Source organism: Bos grunniens, chromosome 24 (genome assembly GCF_055505025.1).
Source record: "Bos grunniens cultivar Pamir isolate PY7600 chromosome 24, Bosgru_T2T1.0, whole genome shotgun sequence".
In the NCBI taxonomy this organism is placed as follows: domain Eukaryota; kingdom Metazoa; phylum Chordata; class Mammalia; order Artiodactyla; family Bovidae; genus Bos; species Bos grunniens.
Window position 1 is genome coordinate 36,006,372 of NC_141188.1, and position 22,897 is coordinate 36,029,268.

General features: G+C 36.1%; 1 protein-coding gene across 1 annotated transcript in view; it reads right to left on the reverse strand.

The window, feature by feature from the left end:
- Positions 1-498: 498 nt before the first annotated feature.
- MIB1 (MIB E3 ubiquitin protein ligase 1) overlaps positions 499-22,897 on the reverse strand; it is a 96,683-nt gene continuing 74,284 nt past the window's right edge. The window contains exons 15-21 of the mRNA XM_086372995.1: positions 21,959-22,120; positions 19,686-19,867; positions 18,006-18,198; positions 13,559-13,637; positions 10,566-10,679; positions 9,082-9,182; positions 499-6,717 (exon numbers count right to left, since the gene is read on the reverse strand). Coding sequence (XP_086229121.1) covers positions 6,577-6,717; positions 9,082-9,182; positions 10,566-10,679; positions 13,559-13,637; positions 18,006-18,198; positions 19,686-19,867; positions 21,959-22,120 — 972 coding nt within the window. The 3' untranslated portion in view covers positions 499-6,576. The remainder of the gene's footprint in view (positions 6,718-9,081; positions 9,183-10,565; positions 10,680-13,558; positions 13,638-18,005; positions 18,199-19,685; positions 19,868-21,958; positions 22,121-22,897) is intronic.

The following is a 22,897-nucleotide window of genomic DNA, read 5'->3' on the forward strand; positions in this document are numbered from 1 at the left end:
TACTGATTGAAAATCTGCCTTTCAGAGAGTTGCCATATCTAAGAGTGAGAACTAACATGAACGGGCATTTTAAGCCTGAGTACATGGTATCCGATTCTAAAATCAGTGCAAAGGCAGCACTGCCCAGTGGCTGCAGGGACACAGCATCAACTCCGGGACTGACAGTCACTGTTCCAGGTCTTGTCTTATCTTTTCATATAAATGTTTATCATCTTTTTATCCTTAAGATAAAAATAAATCTCTCAACTAGTTTTGTTATAAGGAGAAAAAAACTATTAGCCAGATGATCATTCTTTAGCAATTAATTTATGGGAGAATCATTTTTGGTGTTCTACTTTAATCCACACACTCGTTCTATCTTTTAAACTCCTATCACTGCCCTGCAATGTATCATTTAAAAGTTTTCATTATTAGTCAGTCTGGGAAATGCTACACTGTATGACTAACAATTTTAACTTCTCTGAAGAATGAATATCTATCAATGATAAAAAGTAGAAATCAGATTTTCTAAAATGGGTTTATTTTAAAAACCTATACAGAGTTTCAATTTAATAAAAAATATTGCCAGGAAATGACTAATTATACAGCAATAGAAATAAACCCCCAAATACAGTTAATTAGAGGTTATAAAAAAAATTCACAATTTTAAAGGTGGAATACATATGCTTTTTTTTTTTCAAATAAACAATTTTAAAAGGTTTTTGTTTTAGATGGTTTTCCTCTTAAACATCTGAGTTATATACATACTTAATTTTTGAATTAGACAACCTCCCAGTAACTTCACAAATAAGTACTTCTATTAACTTGAAAAATAAAATAACCCACAAACCCTTCTATTACTGATTTAGTCACAAAATGCTAACAAAGTCAAGTAAATCGTTGTTTTAAAATGTTTACCTCTTGAAAATGAAATCTACATTGGAGTTGTGAAGTATAATAAACTTTTTATAGAAGAAGTTGAGTCTTTCATGACTAGTAGATTTATTTTCTATCAAGTTTATCCTTTAGACTACTTTTACAGTATCTCTTAATCCTGAGAATGTGAGGTGTTAAAATAGGAAAACCTTTGGCCCCATTGATAGAGAGGTACCTTAAATGTAAACAATTGCAATGACAGCCTTCTAGACATGAGCACCCATGTCTTGTATAGAGTTGGAGATATAGTTCCTTGTTTCTCAAAGACATGATAATTTCCTTCCCAATAAAAATATTTGATGTATTGAGATTTGTTTTCAAATGCCATAAAGAATCAAAATTCATGTATACATCTAAGGAGAATAGTTTTAAAAGATCAGCGAAAAGCATTACATAATGATATTACATCATACACTTTATTAATGGTAAATGTTTGCATTTATTTTTAAAAGCTTAGCTCTTGCTAAGCACTTTTTAAGAGAAAGCTAATAAATGAGAATCATTTGCCATACAAAAACTATATTCACAAACAAGACTTTAATCAAATGAAAGCTAAAAAACACTGGAAAAAATATAAAGCAAATCACTGCTATGAGTCAATTAAACTGCCTTCTATCACTAAATATAATGTATCTAGAATGACACAAGTTCACTGAACAGAAAATTCTGTGGATTCAGTCTAAGTAAGACCAGCGTTAAAGAGTGTCATGCAATTCATGATTTTCTTAAAAAGAAGTTTTTTTAACCGAATCATTTAAACAAAAGGTCTTCTTTTCATTTGAGGGGAAGACAATCTGTTTTCCAAACAGATTCTCCTTTTTTGCTAAAATAGCAAAAGGTATGAATTCTAGCTCCTCTTCCCAGGTGCTACTGATACAGGACTTGGCATAATGACTTAACATAGAAGTACTTTCCTGGTAACAGTGTCATGGCCATAAATAATCCATTAAAAAAGATGATCAAGTGCAAATCTAAGAAAACTTCCTTTAAAGAATTACCCAAACCCAGCACACAAGCAGTATCGCTATTACATGGGCTAAGAAATACAACTTATCAATGTGTGTATGATGACAAATGCACACCAAAGACCACCTTCTATAAAGTTTTAGTAGTGCTGCCAAGTTAATAATTCTTTCAAGGCACTGAAGAATTATGTAGATGGATTTTCCCAAAATATAACTAACAATTGCTTAAACTGTTAAAAAGCCCTGAGTCAGAACTTTCAATAACTTCCTGAAATTATTGATTTCAGACAAAATGGCACATTTGTTTATTCTATAGAAAATTACAAGACCATTTTGCTTTTTGGAGGGAAGAAGTCATGTTTATGAAACAAAACTAAATAGACTGCACAAGAAAAAAAAATATTCACCAATATTATCTCTCTTACCCATTTCATTATTAATTGTAACTTGCAGTTACGGATTTAGGCACCAAATTGATGTGGCAAGTCATCTTTGCTTCCTCAACAAAATAAAAATCTCCATTTTTAACCTCAGGTTTCCATCTCCTCCTTAGTCACAAATATGAATAAACGCTGGAAAACACTCCGGCAGAAAAGGAGGCAGAACGTACCCATGCAGCAGCTTACACTTTAACTCACCAGTTCTACTATCTACTTCATATCTTTATGCTCTAGTTTCACCCACTACCAGCCACTTACCAGCAAACTGAAGCTCAACCTAAAATGTCCCCCTCGCTGTAGCAAAGCAATGTATACATGAGACAGCATTAAATAGCTTTTCCTCAATGTTAGTGTTTTAAAGAAGTACAACTGTAATTAATACTGTTATAGTTTTACATCTATGTAAAGGTTCCAAGGCTATACATGATTCATCAAGTAATATCAGTAAGTATTCCTATTATAATACTCAAGCAAATAAAATTAAGATGCCTTTTTGAGAGGAAAAAAACATCTTGAAAACAGTTAAAAGTAGACTTAAAGAAAACTGACTTTTTCAACAACAAGGCACATAAAATTTGTGAAGTTCTAATACCTTGTCAATTAGTATAAATTCAAAGCTAACCTAATTACAATGTTTAAAAAGTGTGCTTCTCCCCTCTGACTCAAAATGAAATAAATCCTTCTAATTAACAGATATTTAAAACCTACTCAATTACGACTGATGATGACTGGGAGGGAGAAGAGAAATTCTGTCTTCCCCAAACTTGATTATTCACCATCACTGTAGGTCTTGCAAATATAAACTCTTAAGATATTCAGGTGTTTCTCCATTTATATTTAATCAAAATGCTACTCCACTGGAGGAGGGAGAAGAGGACTGCTGCTTGGGGGGTACAGTTTCAATTTGCAAAATGAGAAAGGTGAATATACTTCTACAGTTACTGCTTTGGTAAAATCTACATGATCTCCATTTTTCTCTAAACTCAAAAACTGACTTTTCTTTTTCTACTTGCTGCAATCCCTATCATCCCCTCTATCCAATTCCATCACCAATTCTCCAAGTTCATAAGTTTAAATAATTCTTAGTCCAAAAGGGTCCAAAATTCACAATAAACAAAAAACAGCACTGGGCAACACATTACACTACAATACAAGACCAGCTATTTCTGCCACGTAAAAATGACCTAGCAAGCTTTGAAATTTGAATTGGACACATCTTAAGCAGCATGCATTGCAATTTGCTAAATGCTCTTACAGGCTAAAGCCATCAAAGACATAAATTTAAGAAAGTTATTTTCAACATTATCAATTAATTTTGTGCCTCAGTAGCTAGATAGTCAATCTGCAATGTTTAAATTTACAATCAAGCATAATTTGGCCAGCTAAACTAAAACACTTATGTAATATAATATTCCAATACTAATACAAAATGACCTTCTCTTGAAAAACTTCCTTGCTCCCAACAAAATGAAATATGTTTATAGTTTAAACAGCAATGTTAAATTATGGGAAGAAAAACTATTAGAATAGCACCATCTGGTTAAGTTGTGTGTATGTTTTGGGTCACAAAGCTGACAATATTAGAATAAAAGAAAAAATATGGTAGAGGTGAGAGGGTACAGAGAGGGAACCCTAATGACAGCTCTTCCAAAACATTAGGAAGAAATGCTATCAGTATCTTTAGATCCCTTCTTTTTGAAAAGAATACTTCAAATACGCAATGGCTGCATGATAAATTCTGTATGTGCTTAGAAGATGACAATTTTTTCACCGTGTATATCTTGCTCCTGAAGCCCAATAAATACGTTTTTGAGTGAATGCATGACAGTTTTGGTGGTGGTGTTTTTTTTTCTTTCCTAACGATTCTAGGAAAAGCAAAAGCTCCTTCGAGGCACAAGATAAAAAGATGATCATGACAAGGACACGTCCTAACTGGGAGTACTGCTGAGACGTATGATAAGAGGTAGCCATTTCATAGAATTAGAGGAAAGTCACTTAAAAAATGATGCTCTTAAACTTATTCTCTCTCACAAACCAAAAATAAATTTAAAATTATTTTTCAGGTGCTTAAAAACACGAATGAAAAAACATTTTCTTTTCACTAGACAAATTTCAAAGTGGTACAAATGGAGAAAATCCACAAGTGTACACCACTACAGTTACAGTGACTTTGTGACTTTTATAATAGTTTACAGGGTATTATATTTTTAATATGGAGGAAATAAGCTAGTCTGGAAGATGAAACTGCCTTTTAGGGATGTAAGCTTAAGCACTGTAGCTCAGAAGACCTATAACAATAAGTGAAGTAAAGCTCCGGACTATACAATTCTCTGGTTGGTCACGCTAAGCATGAGTCAGCCAGTGCTCCCTCCTTACAGTCGGCCTTGTGGAAAAGAGATGGGCAGCACACGGAGGAAAACCCTGACTGACACTGTTTACAGATCTGAAAGAAAATAGTCTTGTCTCTCTATGTGAACATCACTGGACAGATGTTCTTTTTATAACTTCAAAATATGGCTTCAACAACAGCCTCAGTAGCCTGTTATTAGGTAACTGAGTAGAGTCAATATAAATTTTCAAATTTAAAATTTATAAAAATTTGTACTGTTCTAAATGGTAAGTCACTCCACTAAACACAGATATGGAATTACCGAGACTAGAAAGGCAGCAAAGTGCACCATTGCTCTCACCACGGCTTGCAGAGGCAGCAGGCATTAATGAGCCAGAAACATGGTATTATGAGGGCTAGAGACCTTGTACTTTCAAATTTAATTGTTGCAGCAGGAGAAATGAAATAAGAACCAGAGTCAAAGGGGAAAAAACCCACAAAAAAGATACTTATCCTTAGGAGTCAACTTATACACATATAGTAGATACTACTGTAAACAGGTGATATTTGTATAATCTAGCAGCAATGAACCCCAAAACACTTACTTATGTGTATATTCATTCCAGATGTTGAAAGAGAAAAAAATAATTAGATGCTCCAGAGTAAAACAAAACAAAAACACAGATAATCAGACATATTTCTGTAAATGTCCTAGTCATTCTTTCTAAATTCAGTGTCTATCATCAGTTATTTACAAGGTCTTGGATATTGCTGACAGGTTAAATAATATCCCCATTGTTAGGTATGATGAGAGACTGTTTTGTTTATAGTCAGTTCTACTATCTAAAAGATGATGGAAGCGAGGCCTCTGAGGAAGACGGAAACAGTGACGGTGGCAGAACTGACGCAGAGGAGAAAGGCCATCGCCTCACTGAGGACGGCGCTTTTCCCTTCCCGGGCTCCTGCTACTCAGCACTTTGGGAAAGGTAAACTGAACCCCGGGGCCCAAACAGGGCAACACCATTTCACTGGTCAGATCAAGCCTGAGTAAGTGACCACAGGGGAAACTGAGGCCCGTTTTTCACCGTCAGTTTTTCACAAGCTGGCTGAACAGTGTACAAATTAATGTAACAAGGGCAATTATAACAGTTTTTCTTTTTATCCAATAAAAGCACTTTTATTGGATGCCCCCACCCGCCCTGCCTTCAGTTCCCCACTGTGACTGCTTAGTTTTCCTTTTCATGTCTCAGTCATTTTGAAACAAGTGAAACAATTTTCCTTTGAATCCAGAAAATAAGTTAAATGCAAAGTCACTATTCTCTCATTTTGTATCTTCATTTACTCTGAGAATTTAGAGACAATCATTTGGATAATTTTAAGTAACCTTATAAGGAGAATCCTCGCTTCAGTATTCCTTTAATCATGCAGAACTTGTACTATAATTTTATCATTTAATATATGAAACATAATAGTTTGACTTGCACCTTTCATATGATGCATGACCTTTCTGGGTACCTGTGTCAACTCACTGTAAAAATCATGATAAACTGAAAGACAGCTGACCATAAGGAAGTATATCTTTTGAGGTCTAATGTTTATAAACTGTGAGAGAAAATGCAATGAAAACAAAAAATAACAGGAGATGCTTAAAGGACTTTCTCCCTTAGATGCAGAAGGCAAATTATATATGAATTACATGGATTTGATGTTTCAATTGAAAGGAAAACAAAAAATACACAGCTTCAAACACTGTTTTGTAGAGTTTTTTTGTTGTAGTTGTTCTGGTACGTTTAGAGTCTAATTACACTCTAGCAAAGAAACTATGAAATTAAAAAGTAATTCATTAGAACCTCCAACTAGCTTGAAAAGCTCACTAAGCTCTCATGGCCAAAATATTTTAGCTAACAGAACACAGGGGGTTTCTTAGTTAATACAAAAGAATCCTCCGTTCGATAGCTTTTCGACAGATGGGACATTCACTCATCCGGTCTCCGCAGAGCTGGCACGTCCCATGGCCACAAAGGAAGATCATGTTCTTCAGACGATCCAAACACACAGGGCACATTGTCTGTAATATGAGATAATAAACAAAGTAATAAATGCTGAGCTATTTTCTAGTTTGAAAGTATAATCTGACAACTCTGCAATGTCATTAATTTTTTTGTTGTTGTAGTCAAATAATCTTTGGCTGCTGGACACTTTTAAATTTTTGAATCTTTAAGGTATCATCCTTATAAAAACAGAAATACTGGCTGTACTGTCAGGTCAGTATAAAATGGTACAATATAAAATAAATAGTACATAAAATTAAAAATGCAAATGCCAAAATCTAATACGAAAAGGATGAAAATAGCCCCTTTAGTCTGACTCAGATTGTTCAACTCTAGGTACCACGTTGTTCTTGTATGAAAATTACACAGTGTATTGCAGGAAGCAGTGGGGGATATTGCTAAGAACATACACACACGCCAAGCACGATGCTAGATGTGATCCAGGCCCAAAGCTTGTATCACTCTCACCTCAAAAGAGGAAACTGAGGCTTAGTGATGCTAAAGACGAGCCAGAATGTGAGCTCGGGTGCGTGTGGCCCCAGAGCTCCTGCTTTTAGATGTGAAGCTGCACTGCACTGCCTTCAGTATAGACCCTCTGGTTAAAAACAATCAACCTTAGCTATTGCTAAATGTAACTTCATCAACTTAGAAGAATTCAGGAGTATATTTCTATGAAATTTTCTAGAAAAAAAATCACACACTCACAAAGTACATTGTATGTTTATAAAAACATTATATATCTTAATACTTCATTCTGAATTATACCTTTCCCAAATAACACAGAAATGAAATAATTAAATAAAAATGTCCAGATTAATAAATCAGGCCTAAAGCCTATAGGAAAATGTATTACCAACTCTGACAATATCAGAAATCATCGTGAAGAAAACCAATAGAAAAAAAGAACTACAGTCTCACTTGCTGGCTCCATTCTTCCAAGGTAAACTTTCACATTTATCTTCGAAGTTTTGAGAAGAAAAGGGATAGAAAAATCAGTTTTTATTTTAAAAAGCCAAAGCAGCTTTTTAAAACTAAAATAGTTTCTTTTTCATTAAACTTCCCAGAGGTTTATGTAGTTAATTAATAACTCTTATTTCCAAAAGTAAACACATCTGTGCAGTCCAGGGTAAGTTACTTTGGATTAATATAGCCTTAATGGCATATAAAATAAATCTTTGTTTTTTAAAGAGACATTGGGGTAAGAGAGAGATTGGAGGTTTAAAATTTAAAGAGACTTATTCAGATGCTTTCTCTTGGTAACCTTGAAGGGGTAAGAAACCTCAACATGCCACAGAAAATGAGCTTTAGCTACTTAAATACTTTAGTGATGAAACATGGACATAAAGATTATCTAAGAAAGAAAAAACTTCAGACAGAAAAGACAAGAGTGGAACTCTGCACAACTGCACGGCAGCACTGATGTGACTGCCAACCAAAGAATACCCTTCCTGCTCAACCCTCTGAATTAAATCAGATTTAATTGCTGGGCCAAACGGTAAGATAAGAGGGAAAAAAAGACTTTTTTTTTAAACCAGAACCTGTAAGTTTTAGGTAACGTCTTCATTTTAATGTTGCTTTTGTTAAATATTAAGCAGATATGAAAGAGTACTTCTGTTGGTGTATATAATATATAAAGAAACAAATAACCACCACCGAGCTTAGGCATGAATATGCCCTCCCCAACCCTCACTGATAATGACGTGTCTGAATTTAACATTTATCTTTCCCTTGCTTTTCTTATGGAGGGTATGTGTGTGTGTATCTTTTTCTCTTTTTCACTGAAGTATCACATCTATAGAGAAATGTGGACAGGTCATAATGTACAGTTTAATAAAAGCTCACAAACTGATCAAATGTAAGTAAATAACTTAGGTCATGAAACGGAACCATCACTACTCATCAAACTGCCCCCATGTCCCAGCCAAAACCAACCACCATCCTTCGATTTTAAACACTATCTGTGTGATTATTTTTTCCAAGTTTTCATCCCCAAACAAAATCTCATTTAGTTTTATGAGATGATGACAAACTTTCCCAAAGTGTTTTTACTAATTAATATTCCCATCAGCACTGTGTGAGTTGCGGCTGCTATGTACTTTGCCTGAACACTCGATACTGACAGTTTCTAACATCCCCCCCTCAATCTGACAGGCAGGAAACGTGTGACGGAGCATTTTCTCATGTTGGGTGTGGTGCATCTCCTAGTTTGTCAAGCACCTGAAGAAATCTTCTAATCAGATCTTGCTGACTGCAAATATGCAAAGACCACAAGTGACACACTAATATGACCACGCTTGCTATGGACAATGCTAGTACTTTTTTAGAACAGGATGCATTGGCGCTCTTGGGAGTCGCTCTTCACTGTGGAGAAGCGCCGTTACCTGTTCTTTGATGTCCTGTAGCTGCTGCTGCAGCTTTTGCACGTCCGCATTGACGTTGGTATTATCCTTGTCCTTCTGCAGCACCGGAATATTCCCACTGGCTAAAATAAAGAATCCCACACACAAAGAATCAGTGTTATGACTGTTGTGAAGCAAAAATGATTTTTTTATTTCAAAATTATTACTTTTATTTATTAAAAACATGATACTATTATTTGAATACTCTTAAAAAACTTTTTTCCCACGTGGACAACGGATACAGCAGTGACATTCATGTTAAACTTCTTCATTTATAATCTTCAAAAAGAAATAGGTTTACACATTAATTTCTAGTTATGTTTAACTCAGGCGGACAATAATCCACGCTACAAAGAGACTTCTGGGTTTTCCAAGGCTCTCCTGTTGCTGCTGATCCGAGATGAGGAACTTTGTGAAAGAAAGGTAGGTCCATGATACCTACTCAATGGAGGGAAATTTTTTACCTCACTTTTCCTATTCTCTAGATACTTGGACTTTTACTCTGGTTAATCTGTCCCCAGGATTTTTACCCTGCTCTACTGGGGATAAACACAAAGTGGCTACACTAACGTTATTCCTCATCCCACACAGAACAAAGAAATCAAAGAGACCATCCAGTGTACATCTCATGCAGAGATGAAAACTATGTTTATACCGCTATGCTACAGGTGACCCTTGAACAACACAAGGGTTAATCAACAAATAACTTACAGCAGGCCTCCAAATCCACAGTTTCTTCACATTACTGGACTCGACCAACCACACACGAACCATGTAGTCCCGTAGTATCTACTACTAAAAAATATCCAAGTTTTGGGAGTTCCCTGGTGGCCTGGTGGTTAGGATTCCAGGCTTTCACTGCTGTGGCCTGGATTCAATCCCTGGTTGGGGAACTGAGATTCCACAAGCCATGTGGTGTGGCCAAAAAAAAAGATTCACATTTAAGTGGACCCTGGCAGTGCAAATCTATGATGTTCAAGGGTCAACTGTACAGAAGGTTGAAGGTAAATAACTTACTTTTCATCTTTCCACTATTCACTGGGTTACACTTCCATTTATCTATAGTTACTCTGTCACAAATAATGAGATTTCATAAAATAATTAAACACACTAGGTAAACCTATTACATAAAGGAATAAGGTTAATACATGTGTAAACTGAAAAAATAATTTTTAATATGATATCCTCCTGCCCTGAGACACAATAAATTTCATCTTAAAAATAGTTAAAGTATCTTTAAAAACACAACAATACTTTGTTATAAAACACACATGGATACTTCCTTAAAAAGACTAATGCTTAAAGCTCCAAAATATTACAAGTTAGAAAAATACAATTTCCGGTTTCCTAAGTGCACCTGTTCCTTGTAGATTCGAGTCACACACCTTGTGTTACAAGCAAACAGTACAGCGCACTAGGAGAAGGTGTGTCTGTGAAAGTCCCAGCAAAGTAAGAAACCCACTCACAGATATCGTCCGTGGCGTCCTCTGCACTTTTCCCTCCACAGCACATGATGAAGGGCACTCTTCGCTCAACTACTGCCCGACATTGCACACACTTCTTCATCAGGCTGGCACAGTCTGCAAATGGCAACACAACGCATCTCACAGAAGAAAACGTCAACAGGGGTGCCTCCCTCCACTCATTTAACAGTGAGATAAACACTAAGTTACAGCAATACACAGTTCTACCTTCTCAAGATGTTACCCACCGAAGAAAGCATATTTTTCACTGGTAGCTTCTAGAGTAGAAAGTTCATCATTATGAAAATAACGGCATTTTCTAATACACTGGAATAAACTGAGGGGAAGGTTCAAATTTTTTTTTAAATATGTAACATAAATATTTCAAGATCTTAAGGCTTAAGAATAAAGGAGGGAGAGACCTTTCATGAATTTAACTACTGCAACAAGAATTATAAGGCTGCCAGCATGATATTTTTAAAGACTACTTTCTTTTGTAAGTATTTTATCACTAGTCTCTTAAATTCCTAAAATATACTATACAATTCTCTTCCTCCTATCAAATTGATGCACTCTAACAAGGAAATTGCTTAGTGACTACTTTTTTAATGTTAGCAGTCAGGACAATTCATCATAATGGACTATCTTTCTAATACCTCTATATTAGAGGTAGAATGCTTTCCCATTCAAAGAAGACATTCTCAGGCACAATTCTATGTTATGGACTATTAATGTTACACCTAAAGTTATTAATTAATTATAAAACAATACACAGTGCTTCAACACAACCTTTCCCATTAGCATTTATTATGAAAAGTGTACTCCATATCTTAGCCTATGGTACCAAGTGTCTTTGTCAATTCAAAAACAGGAAAAATAACAAAAACTGTGGCAGGGTATCTTTATGATATGATAGTAAACCTTAACAAAGCATAAAATCACCAGTGTGGACAAGGGGGTCATAGACTCTCAACAGTGCTGATGCTGGTGGACAGATGCTCTGTCAAGGTCGATCTTCTGCCAAGGCCTAAAAAGAGATGGGTCAGATGCTGGCCTAGGCAAGATGAACCAGGTAGGAGCTATTGCTAGCAGACAACTGGTTTGGGATTTGTCTTCAATTTGAGGGCAGACTTTTTTCTCTTGAGTTTATAATTTAACAGCCTGAGTATGTAATATGTAGCCACTATTATTTCAAATAGATAGCATCCCCAACTCAATGGGCAGGAATTTGAGCAAACTCCAGGAGATAAGGCAGGACAGAGGGGTGTGGCAGGCTACAGTCCATGGTGTTACAAAGAGTCAGACACAGCTTAGCAACTGAGCAACAAGTTATTTCAAATTCCTGTAACTATTAAGTTAGGTTGTTATATTATTGATATAAAATCTTTCTTCAGCCTGTCCAAAGGGCTGTAACTTCTCCTTCCTTGATTACTGTGCTGTGGAGACTGGACCACCTGCTGTACTATATATTCCTTGAGAAAGGGACATTTTTTTCCCCGCAATTTCAGCTTCTCTAGCAAATATATGTTTACCAATAACAATATATCTGTAAAATGGAAAAAGCAATCTACTTTTTAGGTTTCTTATGAAAATAAATGAGGAAATACTCAAAAAGAGATTACAATAGTTGGCACAAATTAAGAACGCAATAAAATCAGCAGTTGTTCTCATTATATTCTAAAGCAAAAATAATGTAAAAACTTTGGGGAACTCCTGAGGGAAAATATTACACTAAGGCTCTAGAGTCCATATTACCAACTATTAACTATAACCAGCTTTATGACAGGGTCAGCAAACCACAGACTGCAGGCCAAACCCAACTGGTCACTAAGCTTTTATAAATAAAGTTTTAATGGAAAACAGTCCCACCCATTTGCTTACATGTTGTCTAAGGCTGTTCGTGCGCTACAATGACAGAAGCAAGCAGCTGGAAAGGGCTGAGTTGTTACTGCAGAAATCACAGGGCCCACAAAGCCAAAAATGTTTTCTAGTTTACCTTTTACAGAAAATGTTGGCTAACTCCCGGGCTATGAAAACTTGCATAACCTGAGCTCTTTTACTTAAGACAGAATTCTCTTTTTTCTTGCCCTCTGACAGCTGATAATAGCCATTATACCAGTCTCTGGTAAACAGAAACAATTAACTTGGAGCAGAATGTTACAGCAGAAAACCTTGATCATTTCTTAGTTGACAAGCGGCCAAAAAAAAAAAAAAAAAAAAAACAACCAATGCTTGAAGCAAATCTGTGCCAATGAGATTAATCTATCACACAGTTTTTTACTTTAGTCAGATTTTATATTAAAAACCAACACCTAAGTGACTGAACTATTTCATAAGAGGAAACACCATATTTTAGCTTGGGCCCATTTAAGTACAAACTGTTAAACATGTTTAAAATCTTTCACTGACAAGTAAAAATTAAAAGGGAGAACATTAATACTAAATATATTAACTTGCAAAGAACAAGGGAGATATGTAAAAGCAAAGGTTAAAACGCCTCTTAAATTTTAATATTACCTCCATAAAGAAAAGATTTCTATAAGCTCTCTTGACATAGAGGTTAAGGAAGGTTAAGAAAGCCAGAAATTATCGCCCCAAATGGCTGCTGTGAGTGGTTCAGCAGTGGAGAGTGTACACAGGAGAGGCTCCACAAAGGTGCAGACAAATGCAGACGTGTTCATTTTATACGTGGAAAAAGGCCATACTAAATGTTTCAACGCTCATTTTTGGAAACAAAGAGGTCATTTTATTTCATTTATGCTCACACATAAATGAAATAAAAAGTTGAGCTGGGGGAATGCAGTGCATCCAGCTTTCGCTAACACTTGGGACTAAGGAGGGAGAGTGGTGACATCTGTACTGAGTACAAATGGGGAGTCTCAAAGGCTACCAACACCTCTGTTCGTGAGTTACTTTTTTAAAAAATTCAAAGATATAATTTGCTTCGCTTTCTATTTTTATGATAATTCTGAGGAAGTTCTATTTGGGCTACTTACTCTCACAAGCACACATGTGTCCGCACGGCTGAAAAAGAACAGCTGCTTTCTTGTCAGAGCATACCACGCATTCTTCAATCTGTGAAAAAGAGGGTACAGCATAAGCGTGAACATCCACAAATAAACTGAGTGACTCTAACAGCTCCTTTTGTATCCAAATGCATTGCTCCTCTGTAAGGAAACACTTCCACACAGAGGAATTTACCACAGGCTTCTCCTCTGTCCTCGATCTAGTCTCTTGGTCACTTATTCTCACATTTTTTTTAAACACCCCAGCTAAGCTGGCCTCGTTCCACTTCAGTCTCCCTACCTGTCTGAAAGAATGACACAGAAAATTCCACTTCCTCCAAGGTCAGGGAGAACAGATTAGACTTCAGTTTTCTTTTGTGCTTAAACTACTTTTGAAAGAAACATTAAAAGGACAAACGACTGAGATAAGATAGATTTCTAACATTCATAAAAATCTAACCAGATTAGCCAGACTGCTAAAGCTTGAGGAGGAGGAGGAGGGAGGGGTTTACTGACCCACATCTGAGGACTGCCACCTAGCACATCCTTTCCCAGAACATGGACCCTCCCCCCAGCCACTGGCTGAAGCCCAGAGCTCTGAACTAGTCTTTCCCCTGATCTCTAAAGCCAGAGCCCTCCACAGAGTAATCATGATTTCCCTGTTTTTCTTCCTCTTCTCCACTTAATCTGCGTTCTGCGTGTATAATGATTTCTTAAGCTTGCTCTGGTTCTCTGACCCCCCACCTGCCCACCACCCTTGGCTCCACCTTCACCTTTCACTCATCCTCCTTCCTTCTGACACACATTCACCCCTACTTGTGTCACTTAACAATACTGTTCACTGATCACCTCTTCACCTAAACAACCGAATATTGGACCTTCCCAACTTAGACCTTGCTATGGACATAGTAACGTCATGGGAAGCAGTAAGACATGGTCAGAATCTTAATGTTCCTGGATTCCAATTCCAGCTCCAGTACTAACAAGTTACCTAACACTGTGGAGATGAAGCTTTTAAAAACTCTGAACAATAAAGAACAATCCTTCTTCACAAGGTAGGAAGAGTCAATTAGAAGACAGGGAGAGGAGTTAGGTGGCCCTTATTCAGGTGTACCCCACGACAGTTCTAACTATCAGATGGGGGGGGGCAGTGGCGGTGGACATCTGAAGTAAGACAGAATAAGACAGAGGAGCAGAAAGAGTTATTAGAAATATTTAAGAAGACTTGGAAACTAATAAAATGTACAGAATAGACAAGAAGAAATCTAAGATATCTGCTAAGCTTCTAACTTGATTTAAAACAGTTGAAAGAAACAAATTTCAGTCTCCTACAGCTTATAAGATGCAAGACCAGGGTGGTCTTTCCAAGTCTACAATTACACATCCAGGCTTTAGGCCTGTTCAAGATCTGACTACAAAGAAGGGAACGATAACCTTAAGTCCCCTAGCTGCTAACACAATGCAGTGCACCAGCACAACCACAGGAAGGGGAGCAAAAACAGGAAGACTCTGGAAAAGTGGCTAAGGGACCCATACCCTGGAGACAGGTATATTTTTCATAGCACCCAAGAAAGTCTTTCCTTTCTCTAAAGGAAGGAGTGAGGACCATGGTAAGTTTCAAAGGTGTGCACGTTAGCTATCTGCTGGCTAGTAAGCTAAAAAGAAAAGCAGGCACAATCTGGGTGAAAGAAGAAATGAAAATCCCAAACATCAGCAGCTAGAATTCTGACTGATTCAGCCATCTCTACGTAAGGGGTATCTTCATATAAATATTGTAGGAATTATATGTGCTAAATACTGGCCAAACATTAAAATGTGACAGTTGAAAAAAAAAGAATAAACTAGATACTATGCGTAAAGTGTTTAGTTCAACGCTTAATATACAATCAGTGCCTAACACATGATGATTCTCTGCTCGTCACTATATAAAAGATGTGTTGATTCCCAACACAACTGTCTATGTATCTGAATTGTTTATAAAGATGTTAAAATAATCTAGCAAACCAATATAATAATCACTTACCCATTCAGCTATTAGCTCTTTAAAAAGAGCTTTCCAAGCATAAATGTTACCCCTTCTGGATTTTCTCCCCAGGTTACATACCCAGGAGTGGAATTACTATATCAAAGCATGTTTATTGTAAAGGTTTGTATATATATTGTCAGGATGGTCTCTCAAAAAAAAAAAAAGTGAACCCAGTGATTCAGCCAACTGCAGTGTTAAGAGAGTACTCATTTCCCACTTCCCTGGCTAGCAATTTTTGAAGTTTGTTTTTGCTAATTTGATGAAAATGGTTAATAATAGTTCATAATTTCACATTTGTATTTCTTTAATTGCTAAACAGACCAAGCTCATTTATTCTTCCTCATCCAAATAATAGTTTTACAATTTATCTTCATGAAGATGTTCATGATCCTTTAGCCACTTGGGGTCACTATTTCCTTATATTCAAAGGTTCCACAACCAACTCGACAAACCTCTTGGGAGGGTATGTGTAAGTTTTCGTACTTTTGCACGGGAATGAAAATTCCGTAACTTAAAATACAAACAGAAAGCTTTCTGATTCCTGGAGTTCAGGACTGGGCTAAAAAGGAGTAACAACACATTCCTTCCTTTCTACCTTCCTGTTCTGTCAACCCTCTCTTGTGGACACCGTTTTTAATTTTGTTTGTATATCATAACACAGAGGAAAGAGCAGGGACTTAAGAATCAAGAAAACTGAGTTCAAGACCCAAGTGTCAGTGTACTTCTTTGAGATTCAGTTTTTTCCACTGAAAACACCAGAGCGACTAGAGGATCAATAAGAGTTACAAGATGAGACTCCGGTTTACACAACCCTGGGATCTGAACTCACTTCACATCTGTCTTACAGCACCGGTGACGTCCCTATACACAAGAGTAGCTTTTACTGGTCAGTCATAGTTTGTCAAGAGATTACTAATTTATAGCAGGGAACGATCATATACATCTCTCACTTGGTTAGAAAACAAGTGCTCAAGAAACATTTTTGAAATAGGGTTTAATCTAACAAAAAGTTTCAAGCACAACAGCAGAATACACAGAATCTAAAAACAAGAGAATTACTTAAATTTTCATCCTTTCAGATTCTTTCCCAAACTGTTACTCTGTCAGCAGGTAACTAAAGCAAATTATAAATACCAAGTAAAGCGATTCACATTAATTTATTAAAGCAGGTTGACACCAACATAATACATCTGAAATGCCAACACAGTGCCTGGCATACAGTGAGTGCTGCCAGTATATCCTCCTCCCCTTTATAAACAGGTTAAACCATCACGTATGTTAATCTAATACCTTTCACCCAAAAATAACTCCTGGAACTTTTTCCTGTGCCTAAAATTTTACCAATGATATAGTCATTTGAATCATAAAAAACATACAGTCTTAGAAGAAGCCCTATGAAAATGCAAGAAGCACTGGCAAGGTTTCACCTTTCAAGTCACTGCCAGCTAGTTCATCATGAGAATTAGTGCTAACTTGTTTCTAATAATGAATGTTAATGTATAGCTTAGGAAATATCTAGAGAAAAATAAAAAGAACAAGGGAACGAGAAAAGAGTATAACCTTCATAAACGAAGCCAAAGAAAACCAAAGTATCTTTTGATTTAAGCTACTCACTTTGAAAGATTATTTGTAAGAAACTTAAACCTCACTTTACATATACACACATTAAGAAAAACTAAAGAAAATCAATTATTTCATAAACTAAAATGAGTAAGATGATAAAGCACTAAGTTACATGGGGAAAAAAGAAAGAAACCAGAAACTCAGAAAAGAATCTGTTACTCAAAAAACAAAAGGAGTCAGATGAGATAAAAAGTTCAGAGATACAGAATTTGGCCATAAAGAATTACAGGATTACCAGACTTCATCTGCCTAATGAAGACTGGGACACAATATCAAACGAGTAGCATTATCTACAAAGTTTTCTTTCCAAAAATGTCTAGGTTGAAACTAATCAAGCTGTGAGATCTAACTTCCAGTTCAAAGAAATACAAAGGATATAGAAACAAAGAACACCATGATAACACAATCAAATAAATCCAGACTATGTGATATTCTACTGAAAAAAAAATCAACTGGTCTTCTACAAAGAGGAATACAAAACATTTCATGTGCTCAAAAAAGGTGTAATATACAAGTAACTAAAACCACAAAGTGGAATTAAACACATCTTTAGGTGATAAGAGACTCTGAAAGTAAAATAGTAGACAACTTTTATTTTTAACTAATAGTGTAGTTTACATGTTTCAACTGGTGTCTTGATAAATGTATAAATAATACATTCCCATGTTTAGATCTTGCTTAGGAAGAACAAAATTAAAACAGACACACGGCATCATATAATCTTATTTATCATTAACTGTAGTCTCAGAGATCAAACAATAATAAAACACTGTATGAAAAACATACTACCTTGGTCCTGGACTGAACTTGCTCTTTACAGAGGAGGCATTTCTTGACTCGTGGCGAACACAGAGAACAGGTAGCAATATGCCCACACGGGCCAAATAGAGTGTCTCTCTTCATATCGGAGCACACCATACACTCTTCTAAGGTTTCAGAGTCATTACTGATCATAGAAGGACTTCGGGAGCCCACCTGACCACTAATAAAAGAAAATAATTCTAATCAAACCTATCAGAATATCTGTCAGAAATTCATTAATTAAAATGTTTTAAAACATCTAGAGCATCATTCGTTTGCATAAAAACTTGAGTTATGTTTAAAAACTAAGCCTTATCATCTGTATATAAAACACTGTATATATTATATTCTTCTACCTCTCTGCATTTTTTTAGTACATATAGCACAATTCAAATTTCAATGAACAAATCCTCACCCAATAAAAAAGGGTGAATCTTCTAACACAGAAGTCAAATACACTAGCTTAAAAAAAAACTAACATGAACAGTTTCACTCAGAATCTTTTTTTATCTATACAGAACCAGCTGAGGAAGACACAGGACATAGGAATAAAACAAAAATCCTAACTAGAGCCCATGTTAGTTGCCCTAAGTACAGACAGAGGAAGCATCATCAGAGTCCACGACAGACAGGGAACTGTGAAAAATAGGTCACTGCAGCTGCTGTTTTGACATTTCTTTAAATTTATCCTTAAGGAGCATAAAGATTCTATTACAGAAAGCCAGAACACACCCATAAATATATATCCACGACACAGAAATACATATGCACAACCAACCACAGCAACAGAAAAGGGATACACTGCTTCTACTACAACCTTCAGAGACTCACGGAAACGCACGCTCACACGTTCACAAAGTGATTTCCCCTGCACCCCAGTGTTTAAGTTATTATTGCAGTAATTACGGTGCCTTTATCCATATATTTTTAGATACATTGTCTTTCTCTAATAGAATTTTACATTCCTTAAGAATATACTTAAAGATATGTATATACCTCTATATACAACTACTTAGCCATAAAAAAAAGAATGTCATTTGCAGCAACATGAATGAACCTAGAGATTATCACAGTAAGCAAAGTCAATCAGAGAAAGACAAATATCATCTATCGCTTATGTGGACTCTAAAATATGATACAATCTGAACTGACTTACAAAACAGACATAGAAACAGACATAGAAAACAAACTTACAGTTACCAAAGGGGAAAGGAGTAGGGAAAGGATAAATTAGAGGAGTTTGGGATTAGCAGATACAAACTACTACATATTCAATATAAAATAAACAAGGTCCTCCTATATAGCACAAGTAACTATATTCAGTATCTTGTAATAAACCATAATGGAAGAATATGTATATATATGTATACATGAATCACTTTGCTGTACATCAGAAAATAACATTGTAAATCAACTATACTTCAATAAGAAAATACTTCATTATATTAATTTCCCTGTAACACAGCTCTATGTATGGATTCCAAAGAGGTGTCATTTCATCACTATACATAAATTTACGAAAAGAAAGAAAGTACAAAGTTCAAGGGACAACTACTAAAATGTTTAATGACAAGAACCAAGTCCTTAATTGTGAAACGACATGACACTTTACGTACAGAATATTTTATGTACAGAATATTAGGTTTTATAAAAATAAATAATACAAACCTGACTTTTTCTTTATGACACTTTGCCAAGGCTTTGCAGAGACTTGGATCAGGACAGAGATCAAGTGGCGACTGACCCTTCTTATTTCGGATGCTAAGGTCAGCACCGTTAGCAGCCAAGAAACAGGCAATAGATGCCGCACTCTTCTTCTCAGCCCCCTGGGTACCAAGTCCCATTATTAACTGAAATCATATGAAAAGAGTCATTATTTTCCTTTAGGAATCTGTTATCATTTCTTATCACCAAATATACATACATACATACGTGTGTGTGTGTGCTTGCGTATATATGTATGCATGTATGTATGAATACGTATGTGTGAATAAGAAAATGTCTGGAAGGAGCATACACACTACAGAGACGTGAGGACACCTACGGGGCACAGTCCTAGTATCATTCCCCCCTCACTCACCCCGTGTCCTCAGGTGTACAGTATGAGGACTGACCCATCCTCCGGGTTCAGAAGTGAACCAAAGATGGTCCAAATCAGTCAGATACCCACTTCATCTGTGCTTAGTTCAGGGGTGACACATAATGTAAATCAAGTTAATTAAAGCCCGTAAGACTCAAGAATGGAACTTCTGATTTAGATATTGAGGAAACAGTACTACCTTTTCTAACAACTTGGCCCTGGAGCTGTTAGCAACCAACTTGAAACAATAAGGGGAGAGATAACTGAGAAAAGAACCAAGAACTAGGAATTAAGACACAAAGTGGAGAATGAGACAAATCAGGTTCTACTGTCATCCGAGCTACTGACTCACATCCTGTGTGAAAATAGTCATAATAACTGTTAACACTGATGGAGCATCTACAGTGGACTAAGAACTATTTTAAGCACTTTCCATGAACTAACTCATTTAATCCTTACAACCTTATGGAGGTAGTTACTCCCTTCCCCTCATTTTAAAATGAGAAAAACAAGGCACATAGGAGTTAGAGTATTTACCCATGATTATACAGAAAGACAGGCAGCAATTAGCAAACACTTTGGTCTCAGAATCCTTTTACATTCTTAAAAATGATTCTAAAATTCATACGGAAAGGTCAAGGACCTAGAATTGTAAAGCAACTTTGAAAAACAGGAAGAAAGTTGGACTGACCTCAACATTTATTATAAAGCTACAGTAATCAAGACAGTACATTGGCATTACAGAGCTAAAGACACAGATTAACAGAAGAGAACTGATTTTAGATAAAGGCACAACAAGCGATTCAGTAGAAAAAGATAGCCTTCTCAACAAATGGGACTGGAGTGATGATATCCACAAGCAAAAAAAGATGACCCATACTTCATACTGTGTATATAAAAATTAACTCAAAATCAATCACAGACCTAAATGTAACAGTTCAAACTTTATAAACTTCTAGTACAAAACAGGAAAAAACCTTAGTGACCTTAGATTTAGCAAAGATTTCTCAGGACACAAACAATAAAAGAAAAAAAATTGCTAAATCAGACTTCATTAAAATTACTATTTTTCGACTCATAGACTTAGAAAATTTTCTGGTTGCTGGGGGGAAGGAATACTTAGGGAGTTTGGGAAGGTCATGTACACACAGCTATGTTCAAAATGGATAACCAACAAGGACCTACTGTATAGCACATGAATTCTGCTCAATGTCATGCACCAGACTGGAGGGGGAGGGGCTTGGGGGAGAATGGATACATGTCTAGGTGTGGCTGAGCGCCTTTGCTGTTCACCTAAAACCACCACAACACTGTTGACTGGCTATAACGCCGATTCAAAATAAAAAGTTTAAAGTCTGAAGACAAAAAAAAAAAAAAACTATTGCTTCAAACAATACCGTTAAAAGAATGAAAAGACAAGCCACAGACTGGGAGAATGTATGTGCATATCGCATATCTGATACGGAACTTGATTCAGACTGGTAGTAAGAAAACAGTTCAACAACATAATAAATTAAGGTCTTAAGTGACAGCTTTGTCAAATATATATGGGTGGTAAACCTGCAAATGAAAAGACGTTCAATACCAGTAGTCATGAGGAAATGCAACCCCAAACCACAACAAGACACCACAGCACTCCTGCTTGAATGGCTTAAATTGCATAAGGAGAACCAAACAACTTTTGGTAAGAATGCAAACAATACAGTCAGTACTGACTAGTGTTTAGCTCATAAACTAAATTCCTACATTTGTACTTTTGATGAAATATCTGATCAGATGCAGGTTCTATGAGCCATAAATATAAGACCTTGCATTAAAATATGCTCCTCCTGGCACAGAAGTGACGATTATCTTTGCTCACCGTGTTTTTGGATGGCTCCCAGGCAGCATCAACCTTCCCCACATCCTGCATATCTTGAAGCTGACGCAGCTGAGACAGAGTGTGATGCCGCAGGGCTTCGTGCAGAGGAGTGTCCCCATCCTTATCCTGAATATCTAACTTGGCACCTGCACGGACCAAAAGCTAGAAGAGAAAAATGTCTCTTTTTCCTAAGTATTCCACCCACAAGAAATTATAATACATCTAAAGTAACAAAGTTTCAGTTACATAAGATGAATTTGTTCTGGAGAGCCCCCCTTTGCATGGTGTTGTATCATGTTCTTACAATTTGCTGAGAAGGCAGACTTTAACTGTTCTCACCAAACAGATACACAAACTATGTGTGATGGTGGCTATGTTAATTAGCTTAATTATAGTGATTATTTCACAATGTACACCTGGATCAAAATACGAAATTGTACACTTTAAATGTATACAATTTCCATCTGTCTATTATAACTTAATAAAGCTAAAAAAAGTAAAATTAAAGTAACAGTGTGAGAGCCCTATCTGACGGGGCTGCCATGAAAGTTAACTTATGTGTTTGCTTACCACCACTCTGATCCCTGTGACTGCTTACAAATAATGATGAGCTTGATTATTCAAACATACTGAACTAGGGACAGCAGAAAAAAACAAGAACCAATATGCAGGTTAATTATTCTACTCTAAGATCAAAATAACTGGAGGAAATTCAGGACATTTTTTTCCTCTTTTAATTTCAGATATGTGAGTTGGTATATTTTAAGTATTTCCAATAGGACCAAATCACAATCCTCAAAATTCTTCTATTATTTAAATAAATATGCATTTATTTTTTTCCATCCCCTGTGGTCACTTTTTTCCAAATGTGTGGTTATAAGGGTTATAAGTCCAAACATCAGAGAAATGAAGAATTTCTGGCAAGAGAATTTTTTATAA